A 15,169-nucleotide genomic window follows, 5' to 3' on the forward strand; every position below is an offset into this window, starting at 1 on the left:
ACAGACAGCTCTTGCTTTCAAAAGCTTGTTCATTTTATCCCAGATCTCTCCCACAAAAATGCATGCCTGCTTCAATTAGGGCCTTTATTAGGGCAGAAGTCACCCAGCCAGAGGGTCTCTGCCCCCTCTTTAAAGGCTTACACCATTCCTCTGTCCCCTGTCCAGTCTGCACAGCCCAGCAAACCATGAAGATTGCTCCGCTGTTCTCTTTCCAGGCCCAGAGCCCTCAAAGCTCCTCTCCTGGTTTCCGATCCAGCCCCTCAGGCCAGGAGCTGACACCTTGTTCCCATTCTCTGCCCCATTCCTATGCTGGTCTCATCCACCTTCCCTCCAGCCCCCTGGCCATCTCACCTTTGCTGATATGTCAACAAAGCTATTGCGGGCTGTGGCTGGTAGAGGTCCATCAGTCATCTCCTGCTTCCTTGTCTCTTTAACCCATTCCTTCCCCATGTACTAGCTTGGTGGGGAAAATGAGGCACACAACATCAGTCATAACAACGTAACACAGAAGGATCCCAATAAAATCTGTGAGCTGTCACAGAGCCTCCCACACGTTACACCTGTATCCGGGCACATGGCCTCGCCTTTTCCTTGTGCTCTCCCTTAGCTGTATTCACCTGTTGTCTCTGCCTTGGGACTACAAGGTCTTTGGGGCAGGGCATGATCTCTTGTGGGTTTGCTCAGTGCCAAACAGAATGTGATCCTGGTCCCTTCCTAGGGTGCCCAGACCCTGTAGTGATACACGTAACAGCCACTTTAATAACCCCGGTCTCCCTTTTGGGCTGAATAAAGGAGCTACCCCCTGGCAGCGTGTGAGGTCAGGCACAATTCAAGCTTTGTAATTCCTTTCACTGGTCTGTGCTTGTTATAATCAGAAGAAGTTCAGCTCAGAGAAGTCACCGATAGATAAAGCAGCCTTAAGGGCTTTGGGGTAGCAATGCGGGCTCCCGCAGTAGTACACTTTTCAATTTCCCTACAATTAAGCTGGCCTCAAATGTTATTGACAAATAAAGCACAAAAGCAAAACCACTGAACCTTTCACGCTGCTACAAAAAGGTTCCACTTACCTCCCTGCCAGCTGCCACACGCCTGGAGGGCTGAGACTTAGAGCCGTCAGAGCCCAAACTCTAGGGACTCCCAGCCTCTTGCAGCAGTGGAGAGTGGCTCCATTCTAATTACACTACTCCCTCATCCTAATTACTGTTATTTAGGTAATGCCGAAAGTGTAGGCAGTCTTGTCAACAGCCTGGGAAATACCCAGCGTGGTGACATGTCAGGCATGACAACCTGCTTTAAGCATCACCATCCAGCCTGCAAGACCGGGGGAGGGAAGGGACAGGCTGGCACACAAGGTGTGACTGGCCTTTCGGAGCTGAAGGGGAGGCAGGAAGGGGAATTAAATGATCCAGGCATGAGAGCACAGACATGTGCAAGGGGACCTTGGGTGGAGGGGAAGCAGAGAGATAGAAGCAGAGGAAGAGTTGTGCTGAGCATGGAGTAACAGCCAGGGTTTCAGTGTGACTTTTAGTCTGCAACGAATCCATGGACACAATGCTTTAATTCCCAGCAAGCCAAACTAAACTATGTCTGAGGAGTTTTACTTTAATGCACAAGAAAGACTTTTAAAGTGTCAGGAAATCCCGCGCTTGCAAACAGACGTGCAGTTGCTGCACATGAAAGGGCAAAAATCGTGGCGTGTATATGAGCCCCATATCTGTAGCTTCGTCCATTTTATTGGGTATTTAGTACCACTGGTCTCCAACTGCAGGCACATTTGAGGTGGTATTATATCATCAGTGTTTGGGAGAAGGGGTTCTCATGGTGTGTGCAGAGTCTAGCACAGTCAGTTTCTGGTCCCTGAGTAACACATACTCACAAGGCTCTGCTAACACACACCCCAGTGTTCTGTGCAAACAAGATCTAATTTCCCAGTGAAGTCCAGTCCTTATTTAAATAATTAACAGGCACTTTCTCTTTGCTGATGGACAGTGCTGGGGCACTTCAGGGTCAAGGCAAACTTAGTATGTGAATTCAGAAAGGGGGCTTCCCACAGCCTGCAGTTCTGGCCATGTCTCCCATGCTTCCTTCCTGATCTGGTTATGGGGGTTAGGGAGTTGGAAATGGTTCTGGGGCTGGGACACATGATTTGTGAGGAGAGACTGAGGGAACTGGGATAATTTAGTCTGGAGAAGAGAAGACTGAGAAGGATTTAATAGTAGCCTTTAACTCCCTGGAGGGGGGTTGCAAAGAGGATGGAGCTGGACTGTTCTCAGTGGGGGCAGATGACAGGACAAGGAGCAATAGGCTCAAGCTGCAGCAAGGGAGCTTTAGGTTGGATATTAGGAAAATCTCTCTCACAAAGAGGGTGGTGAAGCACTGGACCAGGTTACCCAGAGAGGTGGTGGAGTCTTCATCCTTGGAGGTGTTTAAGACCCATCTGCACAAAGCCTTGGCTGGGATGATGCAGTTGGGGCTGGCCCTGCTTGGAGCAGGGGGTTGGACTAGATGTGACCTCCCCTCCCCCTGCCCGCTAGGTCTCTTCCAGCTCTCATTGTCTGTGATTCTATGAGTATGTCAAGTATATTCTTTCCTCAGTAATCTTGATGGTTTCCTTACTAATTTATAGGATTTTTCTTTTAGATGTAAAGAATTGCGATGAACTCTTTAAACATCAACCAACTGCTTTTCCTAGCTCACAAAAAGGTGACATTTGTAGTATACCTCTTTTTTTTTTTTTACAGGCAGCTCTTTTAGCTGCACTTGTTCTCATGGCTTTTGTGTAAATATGTTTGCTGTGGTTGACATAAGACACTTGTAAAGGTTAAACTCGATCCATTTGGCTAGGTGAAAAATACTGATTTTTATCAAGGCCATGGATTTTTCAGGTTTTGTGCCCTATGAAATATTTTTAAAATGAATATATATAAACATATTAATATATAACAACTTATATGTGCATATATATCTATTGACTCAGGGTTATCTGTCTATGGGTGACAGATTTATATCTAGATATCTAGATAGAAATCTCTCTCTCTCTATATATATATATATATTTCACCTATATCTCCCATATAGACAGATAGATAGGTAGATATGGGAGATATCTAGCTATCTATCTGTTTGTCTCCGATATTTCTCTCTCTCTGTCTCTCTCTCTCTATATATAACAGATATATATATGTCCCATATCTATACCCAGCGTGTATAGATATCTCTATATAACCCTTATATACATCTATATCTGTATCTCTAGCTGTATCTCTATCTCTTATATAAATGGGCTTCATGTAGCATTTGGCAGATTTAAACGCGAGCCCTGGGATGAGGAGCTGAGCCCTCTCCCCCGTCCTTGCCTGTCCATCAGGCCCCTTACAGCCCCTGCCCACTACAACTCCCAGGAGCCTCTGCGGGCCTCCCGATTGCGCATGCGCCCCACGGCGAGTAGTCGGGCTGAGGCAGCGAGGGTTGCTGGGGGTTGTAGTCCCCCTCCCTGCCGGGCCCTCGCCGCCGCGGCGGCCGGGGACTCCATGCCCCGGGGGTCTGCGCGCGGCGCATGCGTGCGGGGCGGGGGGGGCGGAAGAGAAGCGCAGGTTCCTGCCTGCGCTGGCTCCGGCCTGGCGCTGAGGGAGGGGGCGGCCCCGGCCCGGCTCGGCCTGGCCCGGCCCCGCAGCGGGACTATGGACCCGGCAGAGGCTGTGCTGCAGGAGAAGGCCCTCAAGTTCATGGTGAGGGGCGGGGAGGGGCCAAGAGCTCTCTGGGGGGCTCATGGGGGTGTCCCCCTCGGGGCCTGCAGTGGGGGAGGGGTGTGATGGGGTGCCCCACCCCCCCGCAAGGCCTGAGGCAAGGGACTGGGAGGGGCGTGATGGGGGTTTGGGGAGGCATTATGGGGTGCCCCCCACCAAGGCCTGAGGCAGGGGCTTTTGTGGGGGTCCTCAGTGCAGTGGGGGAGGGGCATTATGGGGTGTCTCCCTGCAGGGGGAGGATGAGGCAAGGTATGGGTGGGCAGTGGGATGGGGAGAGGGGCATTATAGGGGAGGGCCCTGGGGGGGTCCTCATGGTAATGCATGGGGGGGGTAGGGGCGTTATGGGGGTGCCCCCCCAGGACTGAGCAGGGGCTGGTGGGGTACAAAGTAATGGGGTGGTGGGAGCTGCTGAGACTTGGAGCTGTGGGGGGAGGCAGGGTGTATGGGGTAGCCAGCTGGGGGGCTCCGGGGTGGGGATCCCCTTGATTGGTAGGATTTGGGGGCCACGAGCATGCAGAAGAGGGACATGGTGCCCAGGGAGGGGGGCATGCATCGGGCAGAGACGTGTCGCGGGCGCTTCAGCCTGCCTGGGCACCAGTGCCTGTGGGGAAGGCAGGTCCTGCCCCTGCTCTGCAGGGGGGGGGTCCCATGGGTGCGAGTCTCCCTGTCACAGCCTGACTCCATCACTTTTCCTCCCCACCCCCTTTTACCACCGGGCTGGGGACTGGCCTCTCTCGCTCTTTCCGCCCACCATATTTTCCTTTTCCTCACTGCTTTTAAAAGAACGAGTCTGCCCGTTGTCTTGGATCCTGAGCCAGACAGTAGTTTTTTGGGGGCATCTGTCTCCAAGTCTGGTCTGTGTAGATTAGTGGTTTAGATACACTGGTTTCAACTCTTATTTCATTCCTCTTGATTACAGGTTTAATTCCAGATTGTTTTGGGGGTTTTTTTGGTTGGTTTGGGCTGGAAAACAGTCACATCAAGACATTTGCATAAACATCCATGCCACGTTAACTGACCGTTCATTTCAGGTGGCCTCAAGTCTTCTGCCTCCGAGGATATCAGTCAGTTGACGGGCAGCGTTTGCTCCACGTTTGTTCTGGATTAGTCCTTTCAGTGGCACAGATCTAAATCTCTTACTCAGGAGCAAAAAAAAAGGGGAAAAATCAGTTTAAACTCTCAGAATTTATGCCCCAGGTGGAACTAACGAAACACTTGGTACAAATCTTGGTTTTCATTTGCACTTCAAAAGCGGTAGAAATTCTAAGCGTATAATGGCCTCCATTTATTTTCTGGTACAATTGATAGCCCCTTGAAGCCTTCTCTCCTCCTGTTCAGACCCTTGGATTCTTCTCTCAGTGCCCTTTATTTTTCTTAGATTTACAGGCTTTCGGGTGGTAGAGGTGGGAAACATATGTGGTGCCTGAATAGGTTTGGGAGTCGAAACTACCTTCTTTTGTCTATAATCGGTCAGAAGTTTGTAAGAGATTCCATTGTGTATGGTTCCCGCCAGGTTGGTCCACTCATTTGTGACTTTTAGGCTGGATCGGTCCAGCTCGTTAGATCTCAGATGTAACAAAGCCTCGCACCCTGGAAAGGGCCCAGCTGATAAGTCGTCCTGCTTCCTGGCATTGTAAACGCATCACATCGGTGCTCTGCGCTGGTTCCCCATGGAATAAAGATTCCGGTTTGAGCTCTTCGTCCAGACATTCAGAGCCCTCCTTGAGATTGGCTTGTGCTCCCTGAGGCCCATTGGTCCTCCCACCCTCTGTCTGTGCCTCACAGACTGGAGAGAAACCAGAATAAAATCACTGGATTCACTTTGAGTGTTAAGAGTGGCCAAGACACCGTGTGCTGAGAAGTAAATGTCAAAAGTGTCTCTTTTGAGTACGGTTTTCACGCAATAAGTTCTTCGCATGCATACCTGCAGTCCACATAGACAAGCAACCAAGCAAGGAAAAACTGTGGACTGCTCACATGTTGTCTTCTGCTAATTGGCAGAAGATGGAGCAGTACTTTTCTTTTTAATGCGTTGTTGGCTTTTTCTCCCCAGCACTGAACTTGATAGGATCTGAGCATCTCCCCAGTAATTAGACAGGCAAAGCTGAGCTTCACAGCATCTTTTGCTTTTCTCCCTTCCCTGGTTAGAGAGGTTCTGCATCAGTTAGGATGGGGTGGATGAGAGAGAGTTTTCTTAACCTGAACCAGGTTGTGGGGGGGGAAATCCACTGGGTGTTGCCTTGATATATAAATAGTTGGAGTTGCTTAGATGCCATAGTGAGGAGAGCCACCTAAGTACATGCGTAGATCTGGAAAAGACGGATTAGATGCGTTTCAGTCAATGCTGACTCATCCACAGTAAATTCTCCTGTCTGTCCAAGTGGATGACAAATTTGGCGTATCTTGATTCTTACTAAGTGGGTCATAGCATGGCTCACTTCAGCCCAATCTATTCATTATTGATTTGCACAGCATCTTTTCACAAGTGTCAAGGTGCCTTCCTTATTTAAATATTGAAACACTCTTTGAAGAGACCAGACTCTTTATTTCTCCGGGCCCCAGTACAGTATTTACAATTTGGCTCTGGATTCAAACAAACAATAAGGGTTGGAAGCAGCTTCATAGGTAGTGATATTTTTGTCCTTGTCTGTATGGTTATTTTTCACTTAAAAAATGCTTGCTAGTCCCTGGCAATGATTTTGGAGCAATCTCTAAGTCACTAGATGTCGGGGAAGAAAAAATGTGCTAATTTTTAATGTTTTCCTGCCTGGCTACTGATGGAAAATGTCATGTTGAAACCTCATCCTGTGATGACTTCATGAATGAAACAAATAAAAGAAAGAACGGGGAAAGAAAAGACAAAGAAAAGACCTTAGAGAGGTCCCCCCGGCCCCCCTCCCACCGTCCCCTGAGTGTCAGAAATCAGTTTATAGATTTGACATTTTACAAAGCAAACCGGACTGCGTTTTCCTGGTGAGCGTGTGTAGGTGCGGCTTATTGCTGGGATGAAAGGAAGGTCTGGTCCCTCCTGTTTGGTAGGTAATCATGCTGATAACAAAGCTATATTGATGCATTCTGCCCACGTCTCGCGAGTCTGGTAGATACGCCTAAACAATTATAATACGTTTTATCTAGAACCTTACATTCTAATTAATATAGGTAATTACATTTTGTTTACCCACACTTCTCTTACAGTTTCCAGCAGACGCACAGTAATATTCACTTACAATACTAAACTAGTGGGTCAATTGCTGGCGTGTGCTGTTAAGCGGCTTCACCCCAGAGATAGCAGCATTATCAGTGGTGAATGGAGTGTTTCCTCCCATGCAGTTAATACATTAACCTAATCTTTTAAAGTTTCTTTTGAATTAGAACCAGTATATACAAGTAAGATTTTATTAAGATGCCACAGATGATATAGACCAGCACTCTAGTACAGATCTGGTCAGGTACAGGAGGTACCTAAGACTCTAGGTCAGGTACAGGAGGCAATTAGGATCACTAGTATCTTCCTAGGTACGTGTCATCCCTTTCCAGGTGTTGCTTAAATAGTTTAGTTAAAACTACCCTCTTCATAAGGTGTAACTTAAAATAAATGAATGCACAAGACAACTGGATGTATTCCATTAAGAATTTACTGCTTTAAAGAGAGCCCTGCTTTTGTTGCGTTCAAGGATATGGAGTTTTGTTACAACCATTTACGAAAGTGCTATAAAGGAGGGGCTGTGCAAGTGGCTTCCATATTTGAACAGGCTGTTTAAAAATGTAGATACAGTACTTAAAGAATGAATGCAGCAGGCTCAACTGAGACTTTGATTAAATGTCATATAAACTAAACTATGTACGCCCGCATAGAATAGTAGATATTTTTTTTCAAAGTAGCTTCGAATGGTTCTGTTAAGTGTACGAATGTTCTGATGATTATCTTTTTAATTAAAATGAGAAATCTTTGTTTAAAGTGGCATTCTTTTTTTACGGCCTGTTACAGTCTCCGTAACAATCATTTCTTAAGTCTGAACGTTTTTAATTCCAGGAATCCATTTATATAAAACTATGTTTAGACTTAATTAAGGAACGATTCTTACAAAGCTTGTAAATAGCCAAGAAAAAAGGGACAGAAAATAAAACTGACATTCACACTTAACAAAATGATTGTTACAAGGTATGTAATATGCTATAAAAATACAATAAAGCCCTTTTTATAAGAGTTCATATTTTTTGTTCCTCATTTTGAAAGGTATTTAAGAAAAATATCAAGCCTGTATGAAGCAACATCTGTTTCCCCAAATGGACTAGTGACAACTTCAGTTGTATTTAATTAGCCGTTCACGGTGCTGTACCTGACCAGTTTGGGATCCTATTTAAGATGGCCTTCCAGGCAGCATTTTAATACATAGTTTTACTTTCTCTTTTTCACTCTCGAGGTCCTTGCAGTAAGTCAGCCAGTGGACTGAATGGCATTCAACATGGTTTGTGGCTTAAGGGAAGCAAATGGGTAATCTCTCCCATCTAGACTTCCTGCCCTGGAATATGGGTGGGAAGATGGTGATGCTGGCATTCGTCATGCATGTCTCCTCTCCATGTCCAAAGTAACAATGTCCTTTCCTGGAATCGAATAAGATGGGGCATGCCCCGGGCAGTGTATGCCTTTGTGCTGATAGCACTGATCCTTCCAAACCTTATATATGCCTGGAGAATTTTAGGTGTACAGGTGCTATGTTAAGGGCAAAGTATGTCCTACACCCTCACACTGCGGTTTATAGCTCTCAGCAATTGTGTGTGGCAGAGCAAACCCTGAGTTTCCTTAAATTTGATATTGGTAGGTTCATGGTGACTTGACCTCCATGAAGCGAGTCAGGCAGCGTGCTAAATAGTGTCCATACATGATCTGTGGCTTAAGAGAAGTGAATCCTGAGCTGATTATCTGTTTTTTCTCTGTCTGCGTAGGAGAGGGAACAGATAGTCAAAATCTCGCCCTTTACAGAGGTCCAGCTTATGTTGACTTACCCCGTTGGTAGCGCTAGGTGTTTAATATCCCAGAAATTATAATGATCCTTTTCAAATTCCTATTTCATAGAATCATAAGAAAGAAGGGTCGGAAGAAACTTCTGGAGGTCATCTAGTCCAATCCCCTGCTCCAGGCAAAATTTTTGGGGGGTAAACTGATTTTTATGGCTACCTTAGCAGTATATTTGTAGTTTTCTTTTGATAGGGAATGTCAAGCATCTGAGGCTAGGGAAACATGAGGGAGATAATTATCATTTTTTTTAAAAGTGGCAGGGAAAACGTAGAATTAGTGGTTAAATGTAAGGTGATAGCTTCCTGTTTTTTTACTTTAAATGTGAGTTTAGTAATTTGGGTTAACTAAATTGAAATAATATTTTTCCCTCAGTTGGAGGGTTTTGCTGAAGCCAACACAGATCTGAACTAAACCTTGCTTCTAGCCCAAACTCCTGCTTTTGGCAGCAGTTTTCTCAAAGGTTGATACAGGCTTTAGGTACTTCAGCAGTTTCACCCTCACTCCTCTTACAGCATTTCATTTTAGCCACTTTGCTCCATTAAATGTATGCAATTATAAAAGCAAATGGCAAATTTGCTATCGCATCATTGAAGTATTTAGCTTCCTAGACTTAGAAAGCAGAATTTGTTGCTCCGTGCCCTCCCCCTTATTATATATACTATAAACATCAGAGAGAATAGGCTGACCTTAATATTTGCTTCCCAGACTAAATCGCCGCCTTGCAGCAGTTATTTCCCACTGAATAAAAAGTTTAATTTCACGCCCTGATTAGTGCTAGTATGTGCAGGTGGATATTTATTTTATGCAGCTAAACTAATCTGCCTTGGCAAATTATTTGCCAGTCAGCAGAGCTATAATTCCTCATGAGTATTTGGTGCTAAATTATAGTTCTCATTAGTAGGGTAAATCAAAGCATACTAACCACAAGGCTGTGGTTAGGCCAGGGTTTTCCCTTTATATATATATTTTTAAAGACTTAGGATAAATTGAGAATGACAGAGACACAGCACATCATCAGACTGGTGGGCAATGGAGAAAGAAGCAAGGAGGTCATCTTGAGAGGAAGAATAAAAGAAAATAGACTCCAGCTACCCAAGTAAGACCATGTGGGCAACACAAAGCAATCTTGTCCAGTGGGAGCTAATGAGCAAGGCAACTTGACCCTGGTCTGTGCATCACTTTGGATAGTTTCACAAAGAGCTGGCCGGTGACGTGTTGGCTCTTCCTGGCTTCCAGGTCCAAAAGCAAATCAGATGTTAAAACTTTCTAGCATTCTTTCTTTGCATATATGCTAGAAGAATGGGCTGTTCTTTAATTCCAGGAATCGTGGGGGCCAGGGACGTGCTGTTACTGATAACCAGTCTGTCCATTAAAATGTGGCCCACCTTTGGAAAAAGGTGTGAGGGTGTGATTAGAAAAGACTCCCAGTTACAAAAATTGTTTGGCAGCTGGATGGCGCAGTACACAGTTGTCTTCTCCCTACACGTTCCCATGTTAGTAGTTTGACTTGTGTCATAAGGGCTTTTTAATGGAAACACTTACTACGATTACGGTGGAGCCCATTTATAGTTAGTAACGGAACCACGAAACTTTGTTTAGAATTGAGCAAATGGTAAAGGTAGCTAGAGAGGCATCCCATTAGCTGGTCATCTGCACAGCCGTTTCAGCAGACGGAGGGCAGTGATTCTTCCCCTCTATTCAGCACTGGGGAGGCCACATCTGGAGTCCTGTGTCCAGCTGTGAGCCCCCACTGCAGAAAGGTTGTGGACACATTGGAGAGAGTCCAGTGGAGGGCAGTGGAAATGATTGGGGGCTGGGGGACAGGACTGGTGAGAGGCTGAGGGAACTGGGCTGATTTAGTCTGGAGAAGAGAAAACCGAGGGGGACTGAATAGCAGCCTTCGCCTCCCTGCCGGGGGGCTGCAAAGAGGATGGAGCTGGGCTGATCTCAGTGGGGGCAGATGACAGAACAAGGAGCAATGGGCTCAGGCTGCAGCAAGGGAAGTTGAGGTTGGATAGTAAGAAGAACTTTCTCATGAGGAGGGTAGTAAAGCACTGGGACAGGCTACCCGGAGGGGTTGGGGACTCTCCATCCCTGGAGCTTTTGAAGACCCAGCTCAACAAATCCCTGACTGGGATGATATAGTCAGAGCTGGTCCTGCTTGGAGCAGGGGGTTGGACTAGATGTGACCTGAGCTCCTTTCCAACCCTCATTTTCTATGAGTCTGATTTCTGACTCCAGTGAAAATGGTCTGATTTAACTGTGGACATAGCATGTTTAAATCTGGGGTGGAAAATCAACAACATGCTGACCAGTTTGAGTTAGTTTTCTTAAGAATTTTGCCCAGATGCAAGAATTTTGTTGGAACAAGCCATTGCTATTTGCTCATGGACTTCTCCAGCAGAGCTGGCTGCTATGTCTGCCCTGGTGCATCGTGGTAGAAATAGGCAGACAAGGTTCTTTGGGTAAATCTGATATCTTTTATTAGGCCAACTATTTAGTTGGTTTAATAAAAGATATCAGATTTACCCGAGGAACGTTGTCTGCCTATCTCCTTAGACTAACGCGGCTACAACCTACACTCCTGTAATTGTGGTAGAAATTGCCTGTCAGTGTGTCGATCTCAACGTTTAACGAGTCTGACTTGCAGTCCTACTGGCATTTCTAAAATCCCACCTTGTTCTCTGCCATTTCAGTTCCAAGATAGTCTTTATGGCCATTTTATTTATACAGCATTTAAGGTGCTCATGCCCACAGTTGCTGAATTACGTCTGGTTTGTCTGTCTGGGGAAAGTGAAGAAGTAAAGGGAAACAGCAGCTTAGCATAAGCAAATCTAACTGCTGCATCTAAATAGTAAGTGTTTAAAATATAATTAATAAGCAATGAAACATGAAGTCGCTATCTTGACAGCCTCATGAGACGCATTAGGGCTGAGAAGATGCCGGGCCCTAGAGAAACCATAGAAAATCAAACATTTTCTGATACGTTGTGTTTATTAAAGAGTGGTACTTCATAATATAGCTTTCTCTGAGGCTCTCGGGAATGGGAAACGTCATCTCTGATTTGCAGAAAGGGGAGCTTGAAGCTCAGAAAGGTGAAAGAATTTGACTGTTGTTGAGCAGCAGCAAGAGAGCAGAGGAGTGCAAGGATCTGACTTGGCTGACATCTAGCCCCGTGCTTCCTACCATGTTTTGGTTAATTTTACATTTGGCTAATCACCTGTTAAGAGAGCCCATTTTTATCATCAAACAAAATTAATTTTAAAAATGGTTTGAAACTGTCTCTTTTAATGGGATCTGAGCGTTCCTAGTTTTAATCTGCCTCCTGAGGCTTGTCTTTCTTCTGGGAAGTACAGTGTTACATCATTAAAATATCATCTCCCACTGAGAGAGAAATCAGCCCCATTCACTAAGTGGTGAGGCTGCAACAATGACAAGTATTTCTAAAAACTGCATTAAAATTCATTTATTCTCTTTTGTCTCCAAGATCCACAGACCTGGTAACCAGAGGGCCTCTCAGCCTGCTTGTAGCTATGTATGCATAACCGAGCCCGTTAGTGATAGGGCAGGGTGCAGTCTGCTACGGGGAAGAGCCCACCAGTTCTTCGTTCTGCCTCCGTAGCCGCAGGAAGGTTAACCAGACCTGCTGCTGCCAAGCAAAAACATTATTTAAAACAATTGGCCATAAATTTGCCACCTACAGCACCTTCCTGGTGCTCTGCTACGGTGAGAATTGAGAAGGGCCTGATATTCTCTCTGCTGCAAAGGCACTGAGTATGCACATCCACCAGCGCCATTTCCATTAACAATGCGCAAGGGCAGGAAGAAGGGGAAACCCTGGGGGTCTGTGAGACTCCTTGTGGAGTACGTGGCAGGGAATTCCTGCATACTCTGTGGTCTGGAGCTCTACGCCTATCTGCAGTTGGTCTGGAGTGGGTCCTGATGCAAACCTGGAGGATCAGGAGACCTTGAGGCAAATTGTGATGAGATTACAAAGGTGCAACAGGTCTCTGCTAAATGATCCCAGCCATCCAGGATGGACTGGACTCGATCTTCCAAGGTCTCTTCCAGCCCTAATGTCTGTGAAATCCACTTGGCTGCACTTGCAGGACAGGCAGCTTGTCCCTGTCCTTCCTCCTTGGAAGCACCTGGAGGGAGATGTGAAGAAGATGCAAAGATGAGGTCCCTTCCAACCCTAATTTTCGATGTTATGGAGCAGATGGCTGAGAACCAACATCGTAGTTTCCTAGTTCTCTGCTGGGAAAAGGCTTCCTCTACCTGCATGGCTGAGGAATAAAATTGCTCCCTCTCAGAGATCCTTTGAGCACTGTACATGTCACCTTCTTCCCAATGACAAGTGTCTGGTGAGCCACAGAGAAACTGGGGGAAAAGGTTGAAGATACAGGAGCTTGTCTTCATGGTCATTGATATATCTATCTGTCCCTCTCCCTCCCCCCTGCCCCCCAATAAAACAGATGATCCCTAAAAAGACCCTAGTATTAAGGAAAGGTAAATCCAGATGTGGGCCCAGGAATCTCTCATCTTCTGTTTCAGTCTTGAGCAGAGGAAGGTTGTTAGCTACTTTAGTCTGAAGACGGGCAGAAGGCAGGGTAGAGATGCACCTTACAGAGTAGCTGAATCAGAGTTCAGTTTTTGGGAACAAGGGCTCACTTCATTGGATGCTAGCAGGTTTCTGATGCTTGCTCTTTTGTGAAGGAGCTGGTTTAAGGGAAGAAAGCACAAATCCAGATCTAGAATTTGTAAAAGTTGCCCAGTGTCCTGAGAGGAAGGAGCATTTTCATACTCAGCAACCACAGGAGGAGGGAGAGCAGAACAAATTGTCCCAGTCAAAATGTGAATCCATGTGTCAGAGGGCAGTTTTCAGGGTGGCTGTACCTCGTGGAAAGGATGTTTCAGACTGACAAAGAGGAGGAAGCAGATCAGAAGGGCAATGTTAAAACTCACAAGTATTCTCCCTGGATCCCAGTGTCCCTCCATAGATGCAATAAAGGCGGAAGAGACCTTCCTTAGGAAAAACTAAGGGACTAAGCAAGAGGGCTAAAGAAATGTGCATGCCATATCGAGTCTGAATTAGATTTTGTTTCCTCTCCTAAGATAAATGCACCTCTGATGTCCATAGTTAGGGCTATGGCAATACCTCCAGGTGGGGAATTAAATCGGCGTGATTTAACAGGAGAATAGACACAAGTCGTGGGAGAAACGTGCATCCTCTCAAGAGGAGTTACAAGTCCTATTCTAAATCCAAACAGTTCTTTCAAGGCTCCCAGGGGGGTACTTGTCATCATTGGCAGTGGCAGTCCCCTGATACCACGATGACCAAATGGCACATGTAGCAGATGAGACAAGTAGCTATTCCAGGGGGAAAGGGATCCAGAACTGGGCTGTTCGGTCAGTCCATGGCTGATGCATCTTCAAGATCATCTGGTCCCCCAAACGTAACAGGTTTGCTGCTGAAGTGGGGTGGAGCAGCACTGAGGTGGTGGCCTCTTCCAAATGTGTGCCTGGCTGGCCTCATATCCCACCTGACATATGGGATATGGAGCTTATTCCTTAAGGTTATGCATTGCACCGGCTCTGTGTAGTCTTTTTCTTCTTGTACTCTCAAGAGCCCTCAGCAGTCAGGAGATAGTCAGCTGTCTTATCTTTCCAGCAGACTGGAGCAATAGAGGCAGCAAAAGGCTCAGAAAAGGACAAGGCTTGTGCTCGACTCTGTGCCTGATGGAGAAGACCTGGGAGCCTGGCAAGGGAAGCAAACCAAGGGCAGAAGATGCTTGACTTAAGGCATCTCAGCTAGTTTCTGAGGAAGCCCAGCTTTGAAAGGGAAAATGTGTTAGTCTGAGGAAAATCAACCAGGGAAGGAAAGTCCAAGGAAAATCCACCTTTGGCAAGGGATGTGAAAGATGCAGACCCTCACATCCTATTTAGCAGCCTCTTTAGCTTTTTCTTTTTAACTGCCTTTGGATTCAAGCACTTCCAATACAGCTCATTATTCTTGCACCTAATCACAACTCCCAGGGTATTTCTAAAGATAATCATATTAATACCTGTCCTCAGGCAGGAAGACGTTCATCGTTATCCGTTCCTCAGTGAGTTTCAGGTAAGAGTCCAACTAAAGACACAGCAGTCTGAAGTCCTTCAAGGACCATTCAGATCCAGTGTTTACTGGCTAGGAACACAGGACTAGAAGGGACCTCTTGTGTCATGAAGTCTATTTTCTGGCTATTGCAGGCAGCAATGTCATATAATCCTGGTAATACGCTGACCAATTTGCCTCTTAAACTATTAGACTGTATTTTCCCCCGGCAGTCCTGTTCAGTGACTGTTCATAACCTCACTGGTTTGGTGGTAGAAACCTTTTCCCAATTTCCAGTCTAAGCTCATT

General features: G+C 46.1%; 1 protein-coding gene across 7 annotated transcripts in view; it reads left to right on the forward strand.

The window, feature by feature from the left end:
* Nucleotides 1-3,582: 3,582 nt before the first annotated feature.
* Nucleotides 3,583-15,169, forward strand: part of BTRC (beta-transducin repeat containing E3 ubiquitin protein ligase) — a 140,517-nt gene continuing 128,930 nt past the window's right edge. For 5 of the 7 annotated variants that reach the window (XM_019555896.1, XM_019555890.1, XM_019555893.1 and 2 more), the window contains exon 1: nucleotides 3,583-3,728. In XM_019555896.1, the coding sequence (XP_019411441.1) occupies nucleotides 3,681-3,728 (48 nt within the window). In that variant the 5' untranslated portion in view covers nucleotides 3,583-3,680. The remainder of the gene's footprint in view (nucleotides 3,729-15,169) is intronic. The other 2 variants (XM_019555894.1, XM_019555895.1) reach the window with 2 other exon arrangements.

This window comes from Crocodylus porosus, unplaced genomic scaffold (genome assembly GCF_001723895.1).
Source record: "Crocodylus porosus isolate Cpor-Errol unplaced genomic scaffold, CroPor_comp1, whole genome shotgun sequence".
Classification (NCBI taxonomy): domain Eukaryota; kingdom Metazoa; phylum Chordata; order Crocodylia; family Crocodylidae; genus Crocodylus; species Crocodylus porosus.